The 24,922-nt window shown below is 44.2% G+C and overlaps 1 protein-coding gene, 1 long non-coding RNA gene and 8 other non-coding genes across 16 annotated transcripts in view; 6 read left to right on the top strand and 4 right to left on the bottom strand.

Moving 5' to 3' along the window:
• RNASE11 (ribonuclease A family member 11 (inactive)) overlaps positions 1 to 24,922 on the top strand; it is a 97,190-nt gene that overhangs the window by 54,845 nt on the left and 17,423 nt on the right. For 4 of the 7 annotated variants that reach the window (XM_053224239.1, XM_053224238.1, XM_053224240.1 and 1 more), the window contains one exon: positions 16,899 to 17,005. In XM_053224239.1, the coding sequence (XP_053080214.1) occupies positions 16,956 to 17,005 (50 nt within the window). In that variant the 5' untranslated portion in view covers positions 16,899 to 16,955. Of the gene's footprint in view, positions 1 to 8,524; positions 8,654 to 12,311; positions 13,226 to 16,898; positions 17,006 to 21,832; positions 22,795 to 24,922 lie in introns of those variants that run through there. The other 3 variants (XM_053224237.1, XM_053224241.1, XR_008299260.1) reach the window with 3 other exon arrangements.
• On the bottom strand, positions 627 to 698 carry TRNAP-UGG (transfer RNA proline (anticodon UGG)). Its single transcript has one exon. It is a non-coding gene; the product is annotated as a tRNA-Pro (tRNA).
• TRNAT-UGU (transfer RNA threonine (anticodon UGU)) lies at positions 2,243 to 2,315 on the top strand. Its single transcript has one exon. It is a non-coding gene; the product is annotated as a tRNA-Thr (tRNA).
• On the top strand, positions 2,984 to 3,075 carry TRNAY-GUA (transfer RNA tyrosine (anticodon GUA)). Its single transcript is given in 2 exon segments — positions 2,984 to 3,020; positions 3,040 to 3,075. It is a non-coding gene; the product is annotated as a tRNA-Tyr (tRNA).
• On the bottom strand, positions 5,595 to 8,138 carry LOC128315985 (uncharacterized). Its single transcript, XR_008299267.1, has 3 exons — positions 7,567 to 8,138; positions 7,056 to 7,291; positions 5,595 to 6,146 (listed from the first exon to the last, which is right to left on the bottom strand). It is a non-coding gene; the product is annotated as an uncharacterized LOC128315985 (long non-coding RNA).
• TRNAL-UAG (transfer RNA leucine (anticodon UAG)) lies at positions 6,750 to 6,831 on the bottom strand. Its single transcript has one exon. It is a non-coding gene; the product is annotated as a tRNA-Leu (tRNA).
• On the top strand, positions 18,828 to 18,900 carry TRNAT-UGU (transfer RNA threonine (anticodon UGU)). Its single transcript has one exon. It is a non-coding gene; the product is annotated as a tRNA-Thr (tRNA).
• Positions 19,202 to 19,273, top strand: TRNAP-AGG (transfer RNA proline (anticodon AGG)). Its single transcript has one exon. It is a non-coding gene; the product is annotated as a tRNA-Pro (tRNA).
• Positions 21,415 to 21,496, bottom strand: TRNAL-AAG (transfer RNA leucine (anticodon AAG)). Its single transcript has one exon. It is a non-coding gene; the product is annotated as a tRNA-Leu (tRNA).
• On the top strand, positions 22,396 to 22,467 carry TRNAP-AGG (transfer RNA proline (anticodon AGG)). The gene has a single exon. It is a non-coding gene; the product is annotated as a tRNA-Pro (tRNA).

The raw sequence follows: 24,922 nt of genomic DNA, 5'->3' as shown, positions 1-24,922 counted from the left end.
GAGTCTTGGAAAAAATTCAGTTGTGCTCTCTTTGAATAGAATGGATGTCTGAGCCTTTGGAGCCCAAGGGTCCCCAGGCCGCAACTTTGCATTATTGGGAAGATTTCCAGGGCACTTGTGACTGTGCAGCAGACGGTGTCCGCAACCAGGAGCGCAGCCACGCTCCTGACCGCGCGGCTGCTCCCAGGCGGGTGCTAGATTCCGCACCGCCCAGGGATCACTGCAGGGGACCAGTGGCCCCAGGAAGAGGGTTCTGGCCCGGCATTGTGATCCCAGCACACCTCCAGGTACCACTCTCTTCCGTGTGAAATGCTCTAGTGAGAATTGCACGAGTTTTTCCCGCGAAATGTGCCTCGCTAAACACTGCCGGAGCAAGCTACTCCTGACAAAAGAGCCTGTCAGAGCCAGACTGGGGCACCCCTATCTCACGAAGCCCTTGGCTCACCGTAGCATCTTCATTGTCCTTGCATCGGTCCACAGAAGTGTCCAACTTGCTCGCAAGCTGATCTCGAAACAGGTCCATGTTGGAACGGACCTCAGCCTAGGTGGACTTAAGCTTGGGTTGTATTAGCTGTATTTGGCTCTAAAAGGACGGGGAAGAGAAGGAAAAAAAAGCAAAAAGAACAGGGCTCGTCCGGGATTTGAACCCGGGACCTCTCGCACCCAAAGCGAGAATCATACCACTAGACCAACGAGCCAGCCCTGAGGGTGGGCTTTCCTCTCTTGAAATGATCATTCATCCTCGTTTGTTGCATCACACTACTGGACCGTTTTTGACACTTCTCGTAAGCCCACTGATTTTTTTCCAGACCCCAAGAATATCAATGAGCGCATTCGAAGGAATCTGAGCCACAGCGTCCCAGAGATAGGAATGTTCATTATGGAGCTCAGGCTGAGCTGCGAGTCTGTCCGCGGACCCTCCTGAGGTGGGGTCTGGTTGCTTACAGGGTTAGGACCAGAACCATCGCAGGCGCACCGGGGTGTAAGGACACAGTAAAAATAGGAACCACCGAGTTCACTAAGAGGCAAAGGTTACCTCCAGGACCAACAGAGGAGCTCGACACTATGCCCCCCCTTGGAGTCAAATCCCAAAACTACTGCTTTAGTCCCCTGAGCTTGCTTTTGCTTGTTCCTTTCAGTTTTATTTAATAAACGTTGTGTTTTAGGTCTACATTTAAGGCACCCTTCAAGGGTGGGCATAAGGTGACCTTGGGGAAGAGTTGTCCTTTCCATACCGTCTTTTTGAGAAGGCTGGACCCTCCTGCTTCTCTATCACCCAGAAGATGGTGTGTGGAAAGGGAAGGGAGGGCATTGTCCTTGCTCTGCAGTGCTTTCTGCAAAGGGAACGATGTTCTTGGGCTCTAGCTTGTCTGCCCTGGTCACACTGTCTACCCTGTGCTGAGCACATTTCTGGCACACTGGGTAAATAGCTACTGAATCTCCTGAATCAGGCCCCAGACTCCTGGGCGGGCTGAGACCAGAGGAGAGAAAAGGAAAAAAGGAGCGTTCCCTTTCCGATCCTTTCATGAGTCTCCACTTTGTATTTGTTCTGGACTTCAGGAGAGCCTGGAGGCCCAGAGAGAAGCTGCCTCGGGGGAGTCCACGTTGTTAGCGAAGAACGTTAAAGGACCGAGGAGAGGGTTACACTCTTTTAGCCAGCGTCTGCTTCAGGAAACCTGGAGGAGTCTCAGGTCCAGATAGACTGTGGCGGGGTCTGATTCCGCTGAAAGGCTTGGGGAGGGGGCGAGGGATGTCTGGATGCCTTGGCGCCTTCACTGTGGCGGTCCCCAAATTCTGAGGGTCCGAAGGGTATGAACTGTGCTTAGAGAAAACCATCTCCATCAAAAAAAAAAAAAAAAAAAGTTTTATGAGTCCAAGCAGATGGGAGACATGAGGTCGCGGACATATCTTGCATCCTCTTCTGTAAGGAGCCCTCAACCTACCCCACTTTACCCCAGGGCTCACTGGAAGCCCGGGTGTTGGCGGAGCTCAGTGACTTGTTAGGACTGAGGCTGAGGAGCCTGTGCTATGGGCTCTACCGGTGGTCTTCTAGAGACCTACATTCGAGTTTAGGCCTAGTCAGGAACATGTTTCTTAGTCATTCTCTTGTTTGAAGATGCTTCCTTCAAAACGAATTTGTTTTCATTTAGATTTATCTATTAAATTTTGTTTAGATGTAAAAGCCAGTTTGGCTGCAGTTTTTAAAACAAGGGATACAACGGTAAAAATGGACCTGTAGGGCGGCTCCATAGCTCAGGGGTTAGAGCACTGGTCTTGTAAACCAGGGGTCGCGAGTTCAAATCTCGCTGGAGCCTTAGGCGGGTGCTTGTTTTCCCACAACGTCATTCTCCGTTTTTGTCTACTTCTTGACCCAGTCTTGATGGGGGAAGGGGGGGGGGAAGCACTGTGTAATCTTTTTGGTAAAATCAGATCCTGGAGATCTGGGACGGAGGGTTATAGAACCGGAGCTCCTGGGATCCCAAGGAAAAGACAATGTGTGTGTGTACCTTTCGGTAAGTAGGAGAGGAACCAGATTCCTCAAGTTTCTGCTAGAAGACTGGATGCGTTGGTGGAGTCCACACCTCCGTATTTGAGGAAGAGAGCAAATCAGCTCGGGCCCATTGATAGCAGTGACCCCCGGCGGCGTGGAGTCCGGCACACCTCCCAAGTGCACCAGCCGGGCGCCCAGTTTCTCCTGCGCTCCTGGAGAACTGGTTCGTGGGTTAATCGGCCAGCTTAGGCCAGAAACTAGGTAGATAAACCCCAATCGGGCTTCTGCTCTGCTTCTATACTCACTTTCTCCGACTCAGAGTCTGCTTCCTACGCCCCAGGCTACTCCTGGGATTCGATTTATTATAGATTCGACTCTCGGGGGACTTGACGAGCTTCAGTCTTAGTCTGAATCTCAAATTCAAAGAAGCCAGACTTCTCACTAGCTGGTACTATATCCACAAAAATCTACAGTAACGCCCAGAAGTCGCACCCTTCAATAGCTCAGTTGGTAGAGCGGAGGACTGTAGAGGAACGACGTCTGCTGTTATCCTTAGGTCGCTGGTTCGACTCCGGCTCGAAGGAGGTGCTTGCTGTTTTGATGTAAGCCCGTACTCAAACTTCCTGAAACTTTTGCCCTCCGGTTTCTTTTGATTCTATTTTCAGGCAACAAGAGAAGAGCTTTCCGCCTGCCAAGAAACCTAATTTCACTTATCTTTATGATCATGGAGTAGATGTGGTTCACTCGGGAAATGTGAACTAATGGCTTTCATATTAGATTTGAATCTGTTACCTTCTAATCTTTAGAACCAGTTTACGTTGATGAAATATTGGGGTAACTGCGCTCCACCTCACCAGATACTTATATTTTTTCATAAGCGCAAATAATGCATACTAGGCAAATCAGGGCTTAAGGAGAAATATATTAGAAAGTCTGCCTTTGGAAAAGGTAAATACACAATAGAGAGTGAGCAATGCAAAAGACTAAATATAAATATGCACATGGAGATGTTCTTTCATTAATAAGAAAGAAATACTAATTTAAACAAGAGGATATTGTTTCATCACCAAATCAGAAAATGTTGACTAATATGTAATACTGACCAAGATGCAGTGAGGACTTTCTTGTAGAATGGTACTACTTTCTGGAGGACATTGGGAGTTATAAATCAGGAACCTTGGGGTGTCTTGGGGTGACTTCAAGCCCCATGTTGGATGTAGAGATTACTTAAAAAATTTTTTTTAATCTTAAAAAAAAGTAAATCAGGAACCTTAAAAAGATAATGTTTGATCAAGTATTCTATTCTACTCTTAGAAATTTATCATTCATACATGAAAAAAGGATATATGGCAAAATAGTTATTTGTGGGTGATTTGTATCTTTATATTTTTATGTATTTTTTCAAAATATATTACGTGTATACATTACATTAATAAAAAACAGTGTTTTAATCTTACAAAACGAAGTTTAAACATACTCTGTGTCACTGTGGAAGACATTTTGGCATTTTCTTATAAAACTAGACATACTGTTATCATACAATCCAGGAATCATGTTCCTAGGTAACTACTACCCCCAATGGTAGAAAACTATGCCCACACAGAAACTTGCCCATTTATGTTTATAGCAGCTTTATGCCAAAACTTGGAAGTAATAAAGATGTCCTCTGACAGGTGATTAGGTAAATAAACTATGGTACATTGATACAAATGGAATATTCAGCACTAAGAAGAAATGGGACATTAAGCCATGAAATGATATGGAGAAACTTTAAATGCACATTCACTAAGTGAGAGAAGCCAATCTGAAAAGGCTTCATACTGCATGATTCCAAGTATATGACATTCTGGAAAATGCAAAATTATGGAGACAGTAAAAGTGGCTGCCAATGGTTGAAAGAAAGGAGGGGTGCATTGGCAGAACACAATTTTTAAGGCAGTGAAACTATTGTGTATGATACTACAGTGTACTGGTGGATATATGTCATTACACATTTGTCAAAACTCGTGGAGTGTATAATACAAAGAGTAAATCCTAGTGTAAACTGATGTGGAAATGTTGGGGTTCAGAGCCTATGGCCAAGAGACAATTCTTGAGATGTCTTCAGTGCAAAAAGGTGGTTTTATTAAAGCACAGGGACAGGACCCATGGGCAGAAAGAGCTGCACTGGGGTTGTGATGGGTGACTGATTATATACCTTCAGATTGGGAGAGTTTAGGGATAGCCTAAGTCTCTAAGGTGTTTTGGAAACAAGGTTTTCAGGATCCTGAGGGGGCTGCCTGTTGTTGGGAAAAGATCATTTATTACTGTTTAGTAAAAACTCAGTCATGATACCCTTCAGATGTATATCAGGAGGCCATAAGCTTGGAGTATGATTGCCAACATATATCTTGAGAGTGGGGGGGGGGGGGCGTAAGATACAAAGGAAGCTTCCAAAGGGATTTTTATATGTTAAAGTAGACATACAGGATCCTGAGGGGTTGGGAAAATGTTAAGCTAAGATTGCCTTTTGCCCTTAGCAAAGTGTCATCATTGAGGCAGCTGAGCCTCAGAGGAAGGTCACTCTGCCTGTTTCAAGGCTTTGTCAGTGGGCTATAGGCAGTAAAGGAATTTAATTTTTCATTTGCCTTTGTTTCCCACATCATAAACTATGGACTTTAGTTGATAATGATGTGTAATTGTTAGTTCATTCACTGTAACAAATCTCACTAGTGCAGAATGTTGATGGTAAGGAGGCTGTGGGGTGGGCAGAGAGGAGAGAAGGTACATAGAAACTCTGTATTTTCTTACTCGATTTTGCTATACACCTAAAACTGCTAGTCATAGTTCAGACTGCTATAACAAAAGTACCATAGACTGGGTGGCTTAAACCAAAAATGTATCGCTCACAGTTCTGGAGACTGGGAAGTCCCAGATCCAGGGGCCAACACATGGTGTCTGACAAAGCCCTGCTTTTTGGCTTGTGGACAACTGCCTTGCCTCTGTAGCCTTGCATGGGTAAGAGAGAAATCTCTCAATTTCTGAGAAAAATATGGCCTCTTTTGTGAAAACCTCAGGTGGCCAAGATATTTCTTGGTGAGAGGTGGGTGAAAAGGAAGTGAACATCAAAGAGGAGTCATCAAAGTGACATGAAGGTGGCCTAGGAAACATGGAAGAGGATTTGAATGGGGAGAGGGAAAGTAATAATAATAAAAAAAGACACAATAAAAATGTAGCATGAAAAGCCCCAAGACCTTGATTCTTGCAGAGTCCTAGTTCCCTCCTCCATTTATTTCATTCATTCTTCATGACAGTGCTGGGAAATTGCAGGGGATTTCCTTCTTGAGGGGAGCAGCCTGCCCAAATCCAGGAGTACTACTGTTAGGAAATAGGAACTGTCATGGCTGAAAAGTGCAGTGGGACAGCCCTTTTGAGAAGACACCACTAAGTAGTCCCCGAGCGTATCTTCTCTTTCCCACACTGAATCAGGTGCTGCACAGTTCTTGCAGTTGAGTGGTTTAGTCTCCAAATCTAAGTAGTCTCCAAGATAAGTAGATTCATTTGGAAGGACAGGGGAGTGGCTAAGTCAACACCATTCACAGCACACACTCCCTGGGCCGGATGCAAGGAGTCAGCCAAGAATCAGCTTGGAAGTGTTTTGGAATCAGAAACCCACCTGCAAATGAAATTCAAAATAACTGTTTACCTATCCAACCCCACCCCCATGAAGCAATCAAGCCTGAGTGAAAGCTTGAAGCCTGGTAAGTATTGGTTTTCTCATTCATTCATCATACTCAATTACAAAAGTAATGTGATTAAAATCCAAATCGGATCTGTGCAGGTTATTTTCGGAGTATAGAGCTGCAGCTCTTAAACCAGTGTCAGCAGTAGGCTGATGGGGGCAACCACACAATTTCTGGGAAGTGTTCCTGACCCGATGATGCCTAAACCGGGTCAAAAGAATGAATCAGCGCGAATGTGGATTTTACAAGAGTGAGACCAAAAGAGTTGCTGAGTGAGGGAACACAAAAGCAGTGCAAAAGCCTTGACAAGGGGTAAGTCGGGTGCAAATACAACCTGGAAGGGAATGTTAGAGGAGCTCGAAGTGGGAGATTATCGTGTAGTAAAACGAGGTGGTTTGATCGCAAACATAGAAATCAGTGTCCGGTGGATGAAGTACGGAAGAACGGAGAACAGGAATTACTATGAGTTATTGTTACGTAACTTTTTTTTCAGGGCCGAAGAGCTTGGGGCTTGTAGCTAGATTAAAACACACTTATGGCAGTGGTGGGATTCGAACCCACGCCTCCGAAGAGACTGGAGCCTAAATCCAGCGCCTTAGACCGCTCGGCCACACTACCGCTTGGCTTATGGAGCTTTTTTTTAACCTTTAAGTTATGTACCTATCCAGCATATGAGCTCAAAATTTGGAGTTTTCTTCTCGGTTAGTGGACTTCCCCGCAGGGTTTTCGTTCAACCCTGCGGATCTGAACAAGAGAGGAGTCATCGTGTTCTCACACGCCTGTGAAGTGAAACATAAACTAGTCAACGATCATTACAGTGAATGTCCTTAGAAGATTTTTACCTTTTCTGTAACCTAGGCAATAAGACGCAGGAAAAAAAAAAAAATCCCGCCGGCGACTTATTGCCCGTGATTAGAGAAGATTGAATAAGGTCCTCCTTGCCGTTGCGTCGTTGGTCTGTGGCTGTGAGCCTGAGTGCAAATGGAGTCTGAGTTCAGGTCCAGGAGGAAGCGCCCTTTGATTCACAGATCTGGCCAGCCTAACACAGAATTCCAGGGAACTCCTTGGTCGCCTCCTCCTGCAGATTCAGTCAGAATGGAGAGATTGGGTCGAGGTGCGGCCTTCTGGGTCAGTAACTACCGCACTGCTGTAGTATCGGAACTATTTCCCTTACGCAGGGACCAAAATGACCCCCCACCCCCACCCCACCAAGGGAGGTTGTGTTCCAGGAGCGTCCCCAGCCCAGGAAGGGGTGGGTTCGGGGCTTCCCTTGGGTGCAAGCGCCCCTAGCTCCGTTCAATTTCTTTTAAAAGGAGCAGAGAGAAATCTAGATAAAAGTTTCATGAGTGATACCTGCGGTCTGCTGACCCAAAGTGGGATCTTGTACCTGTACATGAACTCTACCCGGCTCAAGGCCCTGGATTCTGCCTTAGCTCTATTCTTTGCGGTTTCTGATTGGCCATTTCTGGGTCTTCAGAACCAGAAATTCTCCCAGGAATCTGTTTCCGAACTTCAAGGGCCCCTCCCCCACCCACCTCCTGTTGCCTTTCCTTGCCTGAGGGTTTTCCGAGACTTGGTGGCTTGAGGGTCGGGGGCTGGGGGTGCGCCGAGAGAGGCAAAATTGTTCTTCACTGGATCTTCACGGGGCGAGTGTCCCGCTAGCTCCCGCCCTCGCTGCCACGGTTGGGGGACGATGAACAGAAAAGTTCTAGAGAAGTTGCTTGGAAATAGGGTGTCGAGAGCATTTGATGGATGTAGACCCAGGCGGGGAAATGGGGGTAGAAGGCTGGGGTCCGCGAAGGAAGAGTCCTGGACGGTCCAAGGTCAGAGGCGGGGTCTTCTTAGACGCCTCATCAGCAGCACCCCATTCCAGCCAAGCCCGGCTGTCTGGTGGGTCATCTCCCCTCCACCCCGCCACCTCCACCCTACCCCAACCGGATCCCTCCTTGCACACAAGAAATTAAGTGCCTCCTGGTTGCTTCTTTTGCCTTCTGCTTTCCTCTCTCTAGTTCGAGTTCATGGGCAATCTGAGCTCCCTGAGCAGAACTGGGTGTCCCCCAGTAGGCTCCAACCAAGTTCTCTTTGTCTCCAGAAGCTCCCAGAGTTAAGAGTGAGGTGCAATGGTCAGCTTGGAGGTGGTCAGCACGGGAGGCCAGTGATCCACCGGTCTAGAGGACTGGTCAAGGGTGTGGCTTCTGCTCCCTACTCGCTAGAGGCAGAGGGATTCCAATACCCCTCCCTGGCCCTTTTGGCTGAAGTGTAGGACTTCTAAGAAATTTCACTTTGTGTTTCAGAATCCTCAGAAAAAAAAGCGAGTGTGAACTGATTGCCTTCAGCAGTGCACAAAAGTCTTTGCCACTTTGGAAAGAATGATGTGGGAAGATTGTTGTTAATCTCAAATTGTGGAGAACATAGAAGTCATGTATACCCACCTCTAAGTGTAAGATAAGGAAGCATCAGTTTGAAAGAAAGAAAAGACCTTGGGGCTTTTCATTACTTGAAAAAAGTGGGGAGGGAGAGAACAAATATTTAAAATATAGTTTAAGGGGCACCTGGCTGGCTCAATGGGTGGACAATGCGACCATTGATCTCAGTGACTTTAAGTCCCACGTTGGGCATGAAGCCTACTTAAAATAAAAATATTTAAATGTTAAAATAAAAATTTTAAATATTAATAAATTATTGCTAAAATATTTTTGAAATATTAAAACTATTTAAAAACTATTATGCCTCCTACTGAGCCAGATAAGAAACTTGGAGTCTATGGGTAGCTCTTGGGAAGGTCTTTTTTTTTTTCTTTTGGTGATTTGGATGCTTTTTATTTCTTTGTGTTGCCTGATTGCTGCGCCTAAGACTTCCAATACTATGTTGAATTAACCGTGGCGGGAGTGGACATTCCTGTAGTGTTCCTGACCTTAGGAGGAAAGCTCTCAGTTTTTCCCCATTGAGGATGATATTAGCATTGGGTCTTTCATAAATGGCTTTTATGATCTCGAGGTATGATCCTTCTATCCCTACTTTCTTGAAGGTTTTTATCAAGAAAGGATGCTGTATTTTGTCAAATGCTTTCTCTGCCTCTATTGAGAGGATCATGTGATTCTTGTCCTTTCTTTTATTGATGTAATGAATCACATTGTTTCGTGGATATGGAACCAGCCCTGCATCCCAGGTATAAATCCCACTTGTTCATGAGTGAATAATTATTTTAATGTATTGTTGGATCCAGTTGGCTAATATCTTGTTGAGGATCTTTGCATCCATGTTCATCAGGGAAATTGGTCTATAGTTCTCCTTTTCAGTGGGGTCTTTGTCTAGTTTTGGAATCAAGGTAATGCTTGCTTCGTAGAAAGAGTTTGGAAGTTTTCCTTCCATTTCTATTTTTTGGAACAGCTTCAAGAGAATAGGTGTTAACTCTTCTTTCAATGTTTGGTAGAATTCCCCTGGAAAGCCATCTGGCCCTGGACTCTTGTTTGGGAGATTTTTGATTACTAATTCGATTTCTTTGCTGGTTATGGGTCTGTTCAAATTTTCCATTTCTTCCTGTTTCAGTTTTGGTAGTTTCTAGGAATTTGTTCATTTCTTCCAGATTGCCCATTTTATTGGCATGTAATTGCTCATAATATTCTCTTATTACTGTTTGTATTTCTGCTGTGTTTGTTGTGATCTCTCCTCTTTCATTCTTGATTTTATTTGGGTCCTTTCTTTTTTCTTTTTTTATCGAACTGGCCAGTGGTTTATCAATTTTGTTGATTCTTTCAAAGAACCAGCTTCTGGTTTCATTGATCTGTTCTACTGTTTTTATTTTGTTTTGGTTTGGTTTAGATAGCATTAATTTCTGCTCTAATCTTTAGTATTTCCTGTCTTCTGCTGGTTTGGGGTTTTATTTGCTGTTCTTTTTCTGGCTCTTTAAGGTGAAGGGTTAGGTTATGTATCTGACCTTCCTTCTTTAGGAAGGCCTGGATTGCTATATGCTTTATTCATATGACCACCTTTGGTGCATCCCAGAGGTTTTGGGCTGTGGTGTTATCATTTTCATTGACTTCTATGTACTTTTTAATTTCCTCTTTAACTTCTTGGTTAGCCCATTCATTCTTTAGTAGGATGGTCTTTAGTCTCCAAGTATTTGCTACCTTTCCAAATTTTTTCTTGTGGTTCATTTCAAGTTTCATAGTGTTGTGGTCTGAAAATATGCATGTATGATCTTTTGTACTTGTTGAGGGCTGATTTGTGTTCCAGTGTGTGATGTGATCTGTTCTGGAGAACATTCCATGTGCACTGGAGAAGAATGTATATTCCACTGCTTTAGGATGAAATGTTCTGAATATATCTGCTAAGTCCATCTGGTCCAATGTGTCATTCAAAGCCACTGTTTCCTTGTTGATTTTCTGTTTAGATGATCTATTGTTGTCAGTGGGGTGTTGAAGTCCCCTACTATTATGGTATTATTATCAATGAGTTTCTTTATGTTTGTGATTAATTGATTTATATATTTGGGTGCTTTCACATTTAGAGCATAAATTTTTACGGTGATAATACTCTTCTTCATCTCTTGTTATAGTCTTTATTTTAAAGTCTAGATTGTCTGATATAAGGATGGCTACTCCGGCTTTCTTTTGTTGACCATCAATCTGAAGGTGTCTTTAGGTCTAAAGTGGGTCTCTTGTAAACAGCATATAAATGGATCTTGTTTTCTTATCCATTCTGTTACCCTATGTCTTCTGATTCAAGCATTTAGTCCATTGATGTTTAGAGTGAGTACTGAAAGATATGAATTTATTGCCATTATGTTTCTCGTAGAGTTGGAGTTTCTCATGGTTTTCTCTGGTCTTTTCTAGTCTATTGATTTTGGTCTTTTGTTTTTTTTCTGTCTTTTGTCCCCTCACAGAGTCCCCCTTAAAATTTCTTGCAGTTAGTGGTCACAAACTCCTTTAATTTTTGTTTGTCTGGGAAACTTTTAATCTCTCCTATTTTGAATGACAGCCTTGCTGGATAAAGACTTCTTGGCTGCATATTTTTCTGATTCAGCACATTGAATATATCCTGCCACTCCTTTCTGGCCTGCCAAGTTTCCGTGGATACGTTTGCTGCTGAACCTTATCTGTCTTCCCTTGTAGGTTAGGGACTTTTTTTTCCCTTGCTGCTTTCATGATTTTCTCCTTGCCTGAGTATTTTGTGAATTTGACGTTGATGGTCGGTTTTTGCTGACTCTAATGGGAGTCCTCTGTGCTTCCTGGATTTTGATGTCTGTGTCTTTCCCCAGGTTAGGAAAGTTTTCCACTGTGATTTGCTCACATAACCCTTTTATCCCTTTTTTTCTCTCTTCATCTTCTGGGACTCCTATGATTCTGACGTTGTTCCTTTTTAATGAGTTGCTGATTTCTCTGATTCTTAAATTGGGCTCTTTTGCCTTAGTCTACCTCTTTTTTTTTCTGCTTAATTATTCTCCATAAATTTGTCCTCTATATCGCGGATTCTCTATTCTGCCTCATCTATCCTTGCCACTGCAGCATCTATTAGAGATTGCAGCTCAGTTATAACATTTTTTATTTCATCCCAACTAGCTTTTACTTCTTTTATCTCCAAACAAAGGGATTCTAAACTATTTCCAACCCCAGCTAGTATTATTATTATCATGATTCTAAATTCTGGTTAAGACATCTTGCTTGTATCTGTGTTGATTAAGTCCCTGGCTGTTGTTTCTTCCTGCTTTTTCTTTTGAGGTGAATTTCTTCGTTTCATCATTTTGAAGAAGAAAAGGAATTAATAAGGTAAAAAAATTAAAATTAAAAAATTAAAAACAACACACACACACACACACACACAAATCAAATAAATGATGCTAGATCCTAGGTGTGTTTTGGTCTAGGTGTTGAAAGGAGGTTGATAGATTAGAGAAAAAAGGGAAAAAGGAAAAAAAAAGGAAAACGTTTGAAACTGTGAAAAAAATGATTACAATGAAATAGAATAAAATGAAACGATGGAAGTAAAATAGAATTTGAAAAATTTACAAAAAATTAAAAAATATACTAGAAAAAATTTTTAAATATTTTAATAAAAATTGAAAATAAAAATAAATTTTTTCTCTTTCTATATTCAAGGAATAGAAACGAAAAAGAAAAAAAAGAAAATTGAATACATGGACCAGCGAACAGACTGAAATACGATTGAAATTACACTGTTTACCCCTAGAAGTTAAACTATGAAGCACTTTAGAGTCTGTAAACTAAGCAGGCGGAGAGACTTGTGTTCCTGAAGAGTGAGGTTGGCCCAGTGGGTGGGGTTAGTGTAACGGCTCCGTTCTCCACTAGATGGCGCTGCTTAGCTTACTGGGGCGGATTGTTGCGGCGCTTGTAGGCGTGTATGCGCGTGCGCGGGAGTGGTCAAAATGGCGTCACCCAACTGCCCGGTCTGTAGTATCTGAACTCCGTTTTCCCCGACCAGCAATCGCACACCTGTCCTTTGTCTCTGGCTTTTGTCCACTCCCGGCGTTTACACTGTCCATGACCAAGCCGTCAGGTTGCCAGGCGGCACCCCCCCTCCTGAATTTTATCTCAGATGCAGCTGTGTTTCGCGGCCCCTCACTTCTGAGGGACTGTGGTTTTGACCCGTTCTGCCCCTCTGTAGGAGCGTGTCAACGAGCAATGGCCAGTGCCAGCTGCACCCAGGAACATTTATGGGACTGTGCTGCTGCTGATGCCCAGAGACTGAGGCTGGGCGCCAGCCCATCCCAGAAAAAGTTCACGCAGTTGTGTAGCAGCAGCGTTTCAGGAATTGTGGAAAATCACAACATGCATCTGGCACCAGGCTTCACCCTTAAGGAACTTGTTCCAGCACCAGCGAATGTCGTTGTTCTTTGCGGTCAGCTGAGACCTCTGGAATCGGCAGCGGTGGCCACACGGACTCTACCAAATGTCCTTCTAGCAGGGGAACCACTTCTCCCTGTGTGGCCGGAGAACTTCCCGGACCCCACTCTGCTCCTGGGAATTCGCCCTTCCCACCAGAGCACCACCAGGTATTGAGCTGAGGAGTTTCAGACTCTGCACTCCCCCTGTTTACAGTCTTAATGAAATTTAAACCCTTTCCTTTCTCCTTTCTCCCTTTTTTGTTCAGTCCCTGTGGCTGTTTCCACTTTTCCACTTTCTCTCCAGCTGCTTTTGGGGGGGGGGGATGCTTTTCCCATACTCTCCCCACGCCCTCCCCCCCCCCCCCCGTCTCTGCTCTCCCTCTGCAAGCATAAACAGCTCCCTGCCCTCTGCAGCTTCTCTCTCCCCCAGTTCACCTCGCTGTGCTGCGTACCTGTTGAGTTCTGTGGTAAATGTTGTGCAGATTGTTGTGTTAATCCTCAAATCCGTTTTCTAGGTGTGCAGGATGGTTTAGTGTTGATCTGGCTGTATTTCATGAATGTGAGACACAAAATAAACTTCCATTCTGTTCCACCATCTTGGCTCCTCCCTTGGGAAGGTCTTTTGATGAGCTCTTACAGATGCGATTATACAGGCACACTTGTGTATGTGTATGTTAGGGCTAATTTGGTAAACACACACATTTAAATAAACCAGAGTTTATGTAACTATGTTTTAACTTAAAACACCACCAACACCAACATGTCATAAGGTGCAAGTGTTCTGGGCCCTTCTTGATCAGGCAATAAAAAGAACCAGTCAACAGGAAAGAACCTAGTTTACAGCAGAGCTCCCCTTGATCCTAGCATGCTGCATTTTCAGCATCCAAACAGACAGACTTGAAATCAGTTTCCTATCAGGAGAGAAAGCATTACCCTCTCTCGTACCTGGCTGAAATTCCTTTACTGACCAGTGTGCATGGCTTCCCCTATTGAATCACTGAATAGTGCTTGAGTACTCCTTGCTTACTTTGAACTCACTGGATCCTTCAGTGGAGGGAGGAGCCTTGGTCTACTTCCCTCAAGAAGTGGTTGCTATGTTGGATTGCACAGTAAAAGAAAGAAATGCCCAGAGACTCACAAGCCAGGTATCTCAGATTTCCTTTGTCACACATTTAATTGTCCAGTATCTGAAGCAAATACATAACGGCCCCTTTGGAAAGAAGCCTGATACAGATAAATGTGATGGGTTTATCTGACACATGGTTATTCCTTCCCTCTTCAACACAGAATGCTAGTATTCTAAGCTCTAGCATTCTGCATTAATGCCAGAGAGTTTAACCCTGAATTTCCTGCTATCTTTACCTTGTTAATAGTCCAGATGATGAAAATTTATTTACAAGCAGTAAATTCAAGACCTTGATACTCAAACTGTGGTCCAGGCACCAGCAGGATCAGCATGTCCTGGTAAGTTATTAGAAATGCAGGGTCTTAGGTCTATTGAATTGGAATCTTAATAAGCTCCCCAAAGGTTAGAGAATTTTGACAGGGACTCTCTGTTCCAATCTATGTATCAAATGCCCCCATAGTCAATTTAGGGCATTTGAAAAAGTTCCCACCAGAATCCTTCTAGATCAGCAGGAGACTCTCATTACATTGCAATGTAAAATTTTTTCTCTAGCTCCAGTACAGAGCCAGCCAAGTAGTGGCCTGTACTGTAAAAATAGTGCTCAAAATTAAATACTGGTGAATGATATGTATTGGATGTATTTGGATGTATTTGGATGAATGTAATAGATAGTCTTTTGAGTATTTATTGAGCCCCTACTTAAATATTTAGTTCCTTTATGGTCTCACATGTTAATTACATTGTTCATCATAGTTGGTTTTTTTTTTTTTTTTTTTTTTTTGAGCCAGAGAGAGACAGAGCATGAGCAGGGGAGGGGCAGAGAGACGGGAAGACACAGAATCTGAAGCAGGCTCCAGGCTCTGAGCTGTCAACACAGAGCCTGATGCAGGGCTCGAACTCACAAAGTGTGAGATCATGACCTGAGCTGAAGTCAGACATTAACCGACTGAGCCAGCCAGGTGCCCCTACATTGTTCATCATAGTAATGCAAAGCACTGTGATGTACTTATTCTTGCAAGTTTTCTAAAATAAATGTTCAAAGGAAAAGGAGAGAAGGGTAATCACTTTTCTCAGTTTTGACAGGGAGAATCAAACCTCTTCTTTTTAACTTGTATTTTTCCCTTACAATGTTCATCAGCTCAGGAAACCATCCTACTATCTTTAAGTCAGACTTCTAGGAACTTAGACCACTATCTCTAGTAACAAGCCAGGGAGCCAAGCAATAATTCTGTAATAATCAGCCCCAAATGGCCAAGACTTGATTAGCAACTGACAGCTTTCCTAATATTTGTCCCTGCTTCCAATTTAGGACCAACCAGAGAAAGCCAAATATGCACCCCTAACCAATCACATAGGATGCTTTGCTTCTAGGTAGACTGTTTATAGCTTCCCCATGCCAATGGTCTCCAATCAAGGCACACCTGAAGCCCTCCACTATAAAGCTTTCCCACTTTTCTGTCTGCCTTTGAGTCTCTGACAAAACTCAAATGATGATGGCTGACTTCCTTGCTACAGCAAACTCTGAATAAATAGCCTTTGCTGTTGTCATTTACTTGGTCTTCCTTTATTTCTACACTAGAATTAAAACTTTGCGCAATAAAAAGTTGAGGGGAAATGGATGAAATACAGACAAATATGCAAAAAAGTAATTAAAAATAATCCTAAGATCCCTACCAGGGGTCAAGTTGTTCTAGAGAACTTCTAATTGGCCAGAACACTCTGGAACAGGCCTTTTTGATGTTGCTCTCTGGACCAGACTAGTGGAGCAGGCTCTTGGAACCTCCTGAGTCAGGCCAACCCAAGTGAGCTGAGGGCAGTGAGTGGCTGGAAGAATGAGAGAGATTGATGTAAGGTCCTGGGACAAACTTCAGGGGTAGGAAATAGACTGAATGTAGATAGGGTCTCTTGGGCAAAGGTTTAGTTATCCTGTGAAGAGAGGGAGGACCCTGAACCCAAAGACAGCCTCTGTGAAGGGGAACAAAAACCATCAGGCCCATGGTTGTTGTCCTAGCTTCTCTTTTTGGAGGCTCCTTTGAGCATTTTAAATTCCTTTCAGATGTGTAACAAGCAGTCTACAGTTATAGGGAAGAATTCAGTCCATACAGAGAATAGAAAAGAATAGAAGCTTGCTCAGTTGTGACAGAGTGAGGATGAGGGAACAGATTTCAGGAAAAGGTTAAGAGGAGCCAAGAATGCAATGGGAGAAAAAGAGAAGAGAAACAGCAAGTAGGGAGGGGATGAGAAAGCTGTTGGGGTGCTGGTTTTGACTGTTTAGCAATGTTGCGTAAGGCCCGTGTCTCTGAATAAAATAACAATAATAAAGGTGGTAATAACCGTGATGATAGTAATGAACTCTCATTTCCAAAACAAGGATACAGCAACTTTGCAAGGTTAACTAACTGACCCAGGTGTTTTCTAACCACTATGCTACATACTCAAGTCCAAAGGGATGACCATGCTGATTAACTTGGAAGTTTCTACCAGTAAAACGCCTTGTGTAGGCAAATGGGATACAGCGACCGATTCTTGATTCTCTAAAGCAGAGCAGTCAGTTCAAAGCCTTGTAGTTGTCTTACAGACAAGGAGGATATTGTCTGGAGAAAGACTGAGGTTTGCACACCAAGGGAACATTGGGAGGAACGGCTATTGTCAAGCCACAGAAGATCCTATTACCCTCTTGGCCCTGAACAGTTGGATATGTTCCTCTCATCTTAGGACAACCTTGTGAGGCCTCTCCGTGACTCATCCCTGAACCAAGAATATCTGCCATAAATGCCTGATTCTGCCTGTATGGAGATTTCTCTTCCTTCAAGATTTGTAAGGTTAGTGGCACCGTGTTTTACATTGATACAATGAAAAATAGTTGTTGCCAGTTGTTGCCAGGTGAACTATGTGTGGTTTCTTTCCTGATTGGATGGGGGCCCCCAAATGTGGGGCAAGGTCAGGTGGAAGCAGGTAGCCTGAGGGGTGAAAGAACATCCGAGGCAAAACAAAGGTGGTAGATGTTTATTGAATACACCTCAAGGGAGAAGCGGGAGGAAGAGCAGGGGAGAGATTGCTTGCAAGAGGTGGGGGTGGGGAGGAATGTATCTAAACCGGGAAGGGGAGCATGTATGGACTTTCCCTTTTTGGCTACTGTGCCTATGTGTAAGTAGCCCATTGGTCAGTTAGGGCCTATGGATATTTTGAAGTGGGTCATCTTATGGGCCTGTTTGCATTCAGCCAGAGGGTTACTGCAGGCCCTTTTGCCTTGATCAAGTTTCCATTGCTCAAGCCTGAGCCTGAAAGGGGCCTCTAGGCTGCAGAGACTTGAGGTCCTGGGGCTTAAACCCAGTCAGACCTGAAGCAGTCTTGGAAGGTTCCTGGTCTTGTCATGAAAAATAACCCAAAGACAGACATGCAACACAGCAGATGAGCGACACAAGCAGGAAAGTTTATTAAGGCAAAAAGTACTCTCGAGATATGAGAGCAAGAGCGAAATTGAGAGAGCACTGTGTCCCTGGGGTCTGGGATTCTATCTTTTGTCAGCAGTTGTTAACTAGGGCATAGAATATTCATTACTTGGGGCTGGAAGCAGGGCTTCCCACTTTTTCTTCCTAATTGGGTCAGGGGTTTCCTGTCTTGGCATCCTCCGTCTTGGGCCTGTTGGGTTTGGTCGCCCTTCGTATGGAATGCCTCCAGGACAGGCCTCTGACTTTCTTGGATCTGACCATGACTTCCTCCTTGCTGGCCTCCAGGTATCCTGTTAGAATCTAACTACTGCCTACTCTAACACAATGAATCATAAGCTTACAGATAAGCTTACAGATTTCTTAGAAACTTCATGATCTTGGACAAATGAAAACATTAAAAAATAGTGGGCACAAGAACAGGCGTGTGGACAGAGTCGAAATCTTGCTAAACAGAATTGGTCCACTTTTGGGGGTTGCATGAATCAGTGCTTTTTTCCAGTGTTCCCAGCTATGATTATATTTGCAGTAAGAAATAAGTACAATATCTTTCTTAAATAATTTTTTTGTTCCTGTTTACTAGCTTATATAAACAAGGTTTCTAAAAAGTGAAAATCCTTTTTAAAAAGTTGTATTATTTTCATACCGAAGATGTAGGTAAATCTTCCTTTAAGGAAGGATTAAACTCTTTCTCCCCAACACCCCTTTTCCCTACATGCTCCTACCCCTAAGCCTTCGAGAGAGAGGCATTGATCCCAAAATACTTAAGGTTTTTAGAAAGGACAAAACCATGATAAATCTTTTTTCACCTTCCCCAGATTTTATCACAATATTAAATGAAAGGAGTGTATTATAATCTGTCCACCAGGCACCCTCGATAGGAATCTCTTACTTCTCAGGTGGGTCTACTATGTGCCCAAATATCTGAGATTTTTATATCTGCATCCTTTCGGTGGCTCCAGATGCACAGGGATGCACTGTCTCAGGAGAGTATCAAGATGAAAGACAAGACAGCCTGGTGGTGGCTCTACTCGAAAGGAACTTTTTTAGAGGGTTGACAGGACATGAAGAAATTCTCATTTTATGGAAGAATATCTTGGATTTTTGCTCTGGTCAAAGTTCTTAGTGCTTTGGGATGTTGGCTTTACTGTGTGCTTCTATAAGATGAGAGGTAGAGAAACAGCCCACAGGATGAGGCTCCATAGCTCAGGGGTTAGAGCACTGGTCTTGTAAACCAGGGGTCGCGAGTTCAAATCTCGCTGGGGCCTTTGGTCCTTTTTTCCTCCGAACCTCACTTCCAGACGCCTCAGAAGATATAGGAGGGCAGGACCCGGCACCTCAGAATCTCCCAGGTCCTCCGCACCTACTGAGACGTTGAGGCAATGCCCGATACTTTCCCTGCTTCTGTCTGGTGATTATAGCAGCTGATAAAGGACTGTTGTGAGGCTTACGCTTTCTGGGTAAACAAACACGCATTCCTTCCAACAGAAGGCACTCGAGTGATACAGTTCTGGATACCCTAGTGACGGGAATGAGCCTTGAGGCAGAGTTAAAAGGCATCTGTAGGCTGGCTCGTTGGTCTAGGGGTATGATTCTCGCTTAGGGTGCGAGAGGTCCCGGGTTCAAATCCCGGACGAGCCCAGTTTTGCTTCCAACTTGTTTACGTTTCTGTCGCTGCATTTTGTCCTTTCTTCTCTGCTTAAAATGATGCAACCGAAGGCTCCCTACGCGATGTGAAATAGCAAAGTAGAGACAGCTGCAAGCTAGCTTTCGAATTCTGTCCCACGACGTGTTTCCTCACTCCCCTGGGCCGACAGGCCGGCGGGCAGGTACGAGAGCAGATCATTCTTTGGCCTCAGAGTGCCTCCATAGTGAAATGGAAATGGTAATTCGTTCCCTTCCCCTGCCTGACTCCAGGGACTCATTCAGTCACATAAAACAGTGTATGGGAAATTTCTTGGAAACTTTATATGGTGCCACATATACCGAGCGGTTTTCTTTCCTGAGAGGGAACTGGGGGCTGATGCATGCTAACATTGTCATTGTTTTAAAAATGTACAATGTGTTAAACTTTACAAGGGTTTTTATGTGTTGTCACATAGCGTTGTCTCTTTTTTTCTTTTCCTCCCTCCCTCCCTCCCTTTCTCTCTCTCTCTCTTTTTTTCTCCTCCTTCTCAGTCATTCTGTTCTGGCCACACTGGCCCTCTGTTCCTCAAATACATGGTGCTGGTTTCCTGTTCTGAGCTTTACTTTCTGTTTCCTCCTCCTGGAATATTATTTCCTCAGATATTTGTATGACTTCCTCTTTAATTCCTTCTGTGCTCAAATGTCACCTCTTTAGAGACATCTTCCTTGATCACCCTTTCCAAAATAGCCCCCAATTGTCACTATTCCCTACATTATTTTTTTCCTCACAGCACTTACAATTATTTGACATGATTACACACATTTGTTTGTTTCTTTTGTCTTCTCTTTCCCCCCTATTAGGATACAAATTCCAGATATAAAGGCCTAAAGTTTTATTATGCTTGTGGCTGTGCCCTAAGCACTTAGCACTGTATACAATACATAGTAGGTGAAGAATGGATGAATGAATGAATGAATGAATGGATGAATGAATGAATGTTACCATATTCCTGGACATACTTGCTGGCTTCCAGAAGCCACAATTAAACAGCATTTATTTCTGGCTTCTATAGACTCATATTAAAGTCTTCCCAAAGGGTAGGAACCATGGCAATGGGCTTACATTAAAAATGGAAAGCCTAAACTGATCTTGATCTTTCCACTTGGGCCCAAGTACCCAATTCAGGCTTCTCCTCAGAAAGAAACTACCTAACTGCTTATCTGCAGACACCAGAATTACAAATACCTGTATTGATAATAACAAGACTATCATATAGACTTTGTCACTTCATGTAGCTTTCTGTAGACAATGTTTGATCTTTTATTATTTAATCTGTAGTGGAATTTCAACCCAGATGGGAGAAAAGAAAGGGTAGTCTTAAGTGTGCCAAAATATGTATTTAAGTAATGAAAATAGTTAACATTTTTTTGACTGCCAGACTCTGTGCTAAGCACCTTTATATGTATGAACTAATTTTCATAACACTTCCATGACGTATACAGTATTATCTTCATTTTACATATGAGGAAATTGAGGCATACAGAAGATAAGCCACCTGCCTGACACCACACAGCTAGTAACGTGAGAACTGGAGCTCTGGTAGTCTAACTGCAGAGTCCACTGTCTTCAGCATCCTCCCCAAACCCTCACATTGCCTTCCTTATAGGACATTTGCTTTCTGCTTGAAGATGTCTTACCATGGTTCAACACTGTTTTGTAATCGTATGGCTTACTTTTCCAGTTTGGTCAGTGGGCTTCCCTTGTAACAGGCAGGCATTATGTTTTACTCATCTTTTCTGCACCCCTCAATAGAACAGTGCCAAAAACAAGTGATCAAAACATGCTCTTTGATTGAGTGAAGAAAGGCAAAGCAAAGGTTATAGGTATATGATATTAAAGTACTAGTACTTTACCTCTGGGAAACCATGGGTTCAAAGGCATCATTATAATCTTATGATGGCATTGTTTTTCACTAATAAGAACTTTGAGTTTTGAAAGAGTAAAAAATAGGAAGTTACAAAACAGCATATACCCATATTCCCACTAACTGGAGAAAGAGGTTGGGGCTCGAAAGGAACGCAAAGAGATTCAGTGCTCTTATGTGGCCACACTGATGCAAACACTGCTGTCTGTTACAAATTAGCTCAAAAGCATATGGCAGCGGTGGGATTCGAACCCACGCCCCCGAAGAGACTGGAGCCTTAATCCAGCGCCTTAGACCGCTCGGCCACGCTACCTGCTGGTGGAGTGTGAGGAAGCATATTCTCTACCCTTTGGTCTCTTCCCGGCTCCCCGCCCTCCACCCTCCGCCCTGTGGTTCGTCGTTTTGTCGTTTCCCGGGTTCTTCATATCTCTTTTTTCGCCCATCCCTTCCTGGTTTGTTTTGCTTTCTTTCGTCTTTTAAGCCGCAGTATTTGAGACTGGTGGAAAGAGCTGTAACACACGTCCTGTCCCGAGAGACAGGACCACCTCTTAGGTTTTGACGTTCGAAGCACCTGCCCTGGGCCAGGCGCAAGCTGGTCACAGGAAGAGTCAGGGCCCTCTCCTGTCTCACGGCTTCCCTTCCCCCCCAGGGAGGGCGTCACACGACGGGAGCTGTCTCTCCGCGAAGGATACTGAGTTTGGGGTCATCCGGCTGCAGGGCGCCCTGACGCGGCTGGAGGAGACACCACGCGAAAGCTTTCCGGAAAGCACGCTCCGTGGAGTGTGAGGCAGGGCGGGAGATGTCGGAGCGCAGGAACGGTCTGCAGAGTGCCTAGTCCGAAAGGAGCCTCCCCGTTGCCCAGCTCTCCCGCCAACCGCGGGCAGCCCTCCCCACGCCCCCGGGGTCGCCCCGCAGCCCGTGACTGTCCTGGATGCAATGGCCTCGCACCATTCCTGTATAGCATCTTTGGCTCATTCAGAAGCCAAAACGTGCCAAAATATTCTCGTTGATGCCTGGGCTTTTTTTTCCGAAAAAATCTGTAGTCGAGGGGCATCGCCTTCCGGAATTTGGGTGAGAGAGACTGCAGTGATCACTTTATCCACTAGGCGTCACCCCGTGCCCACAATTGTAAAGAGGGGACTTTCGGGCCAACTGTCTACGTGGCTAAAATTTTCTTTACTAAAGTTTAAAAATGAGAGAGCAGTTGTGTGTGGCTCGTTGGTCTAGGGGTATGATTCTCGCTTAGGGTGCGAGAGGTCCCGGGTTCAAATCCCGGACGAGCCCTGTTTTTCCTCTTCTGTCTTTTGTCTTCCACCCCCAGTAGACCTTCAGCTTTCTTGGTGTTTAAACACCTTCCCACTGAAGGGAGCACCTTCTGTAGCTAAAGACACTGGATGAAAACCATTGTATACTCCACTACTTCAGGTTTATATACTTAATCCTCAGGCAAATGTTCTTTGTGTTATTAAATCTGGATAAATACCAGATGTTATTACATATCATTTATATGGTCTTTGACAAAAATCACTATTTCTAAAATTGACCAGCATTTCACTTTTGCAGTTTTTTGTTGTTATCCAAAAATTGTTCATTCAGGACTGGGAGAGTTGTATTTTCTCTCAATCGTTTTGCATAGCTCTCAATTTTCCTCCACTGCAATCATGGGGGCCCGTCTTTGGGTACTGGGACCACAAAGGGTCAGCAAATGCAGCAAGATGTCTTGTCACATAAAGCCTGGGGTCCCTTCTTCCTTCAAGCCTAACATTCCAGGGACTTGGGCTATGTGCCTGTGGGGGTGGGGGAGTCTCAAGCATGGTAGCACCTTGGGAATGAACTTCTAAGCAGGATGCTCAAGCCTGCCAGCTTATTAGTCTCACCTGTGAAGCTTTTTACCATTCACTGGTTTGGGGTCCAACCCATTAAACTGGATTTTGTGAGGATAGGGCCTTGGCATGGCTATTTGTTAAAAGCTCCTCAGCTATAATTAGGGTTGGCCTAGGAACTACAGCAGCTGCGCAGTTGCTCCACAGGCCACAACTGGAGATTCTACCCAGTACCCCCAGTAACTCTACGGATCCTGTATCCCATCCACCCTCCTCAGAATCACTGCCTTCCAGCTGGGACTTCGTCTTCCCTGGATAAGGGTAGTTCTGGGAGCAACCACATGCCAAATTTAGTTTCTCTGTGACCCTCCTTACTTCCCCAGGCCACAGAAACAGACTGTGCTAAGAACAGGAAACTCCAAAAGATAAGAGACGGCCCAGTGGTTCAGCCTGCTTGGTTTGAAGGGGACAGGTGGATAGGTGCATGGCTCTCATTCCTCACACAGGGTCGAGACCCTAGCTAACATCAAGCCTTCACCTGCACTCCCTGCCTGCTGTGTGTTTGGTGCTTACGTCCCCCTCAGTCAGATGTGGCCTGACTCACCTGATGAACAAGAGCTAGAAACCACAGGTATTTTTCACCTCACTCTTAGCTATACTGCTGAGTATTTAACTTCCGGTACCTCTTCAACATTTGGAAGAACTGCAAAATAATCTTGGAACCAACCCAAGATTATTTACCGTTCTCACATTCAATCCTTTAACAAATGATGTTGACTGCACAGTTAGAACATTTCCAGAATCCAAACACTTATCACCACATCCACCACCACCACTGTCACATAAGCTGCCACCATTTCTGCCTGTGTTGTTGCAATGGCCCCTTCGCACGTCTCTCTGGTTGGTCCTTGTGCCCCTTCAGTCCATTCTCAACAGAGCAGACAGAATACTCTTGTTGAAACCTAGGTCAGAGCTGGTCATTGCTTTGCTTAAAACCCTCTGTGCATCTCCATTTCATTCAGCATTAAGTCAAAGCTCCTTGCCATGGCTTAAAAAAATCTCTACATGACTTTGCTGCTTCTTGAACTCCCCTCACTTCACTGACCTCATCTCCTACAGCTCACTCCCTTTGGTGGCTACATTCCAACTACATTAGCCTTCTGAGCACCTCAGAAATTCCTGCCTCAGTGCCTTTGCACATGCCCTTCTCTCTGTCTTGAATCTTATCTTCCTCCTGCCTGTGTAGCTCAGTTCCTCCCTGCTTTTAAGATCCCTATTCAGATGTTACCTATCAGAGAGGACTTCTCTGACCACCCACATTAAATAGCATCCACCCCCTTTGCTCTCTGTCCCCCGTTCTCTAATTTTGCACACCCTCTTTGCACATGCCACATGACTTTGGCTGCTGCTGCTGTTGCTTTTCTTAATTCTCCTCCCACCCCCCACCACTGGACTGCAAGCTCCAGGAGAACTTTGGGGTTTTTTTTGTTTTTTGTTTTCTTTTTTCTTTTTCTTTTTCTTTCTTTCTTTCTTTTTTTTTTCTCTCTTTTTTTTTTAATGCTGAAGTCTCAGAGGCTAGAACAGTTTTTAGCACCTAATAGATACTCAATAAATATTTGGTTAATGAGTTGCAAGAATTGCTTTAAATCACAAAGTTATACAGGCTTTTAAAGAATGCCAGATCCTGTTGCATCAGGGGAGACAGGAGCATGGAGGTTCTGGGGACTTGAATAGAGAGAACACTCTTGCAGTGTGAGGGATGGGTCATCATTGGGGCATGCCTGGAAAATATTCTGTGGCAGCCCCCCTTTTAGGCCACAATATGGCCCTGTCAATATTTTGAAGAAGTGTTGAAAGGTTCTTTTTGGTGGGGATAGGGGTGAACAGCACAGGCACTGCCCTAGATTTGTGTTTTA

This window comes from Acinonyx jubatus, chromosome B3 (assembly GCF_027475565.1).
Source record: "Acinonyx jubatus isolate Ajub_Pintada_27869175 chromosome B3, VMU_Ajub_asm_v1.0, whole genome shotgun sequence".
NCBI lineage: Eukaryota > Metazoa > Chordata > Mammalia > Carnivora > Felidae > Acinonyx > Acinonyx jubatus.
Note: the sequence above shows the minus strand (reverse complement) of the source record. Positions and strands in the feature narration are given on the sequence as shown.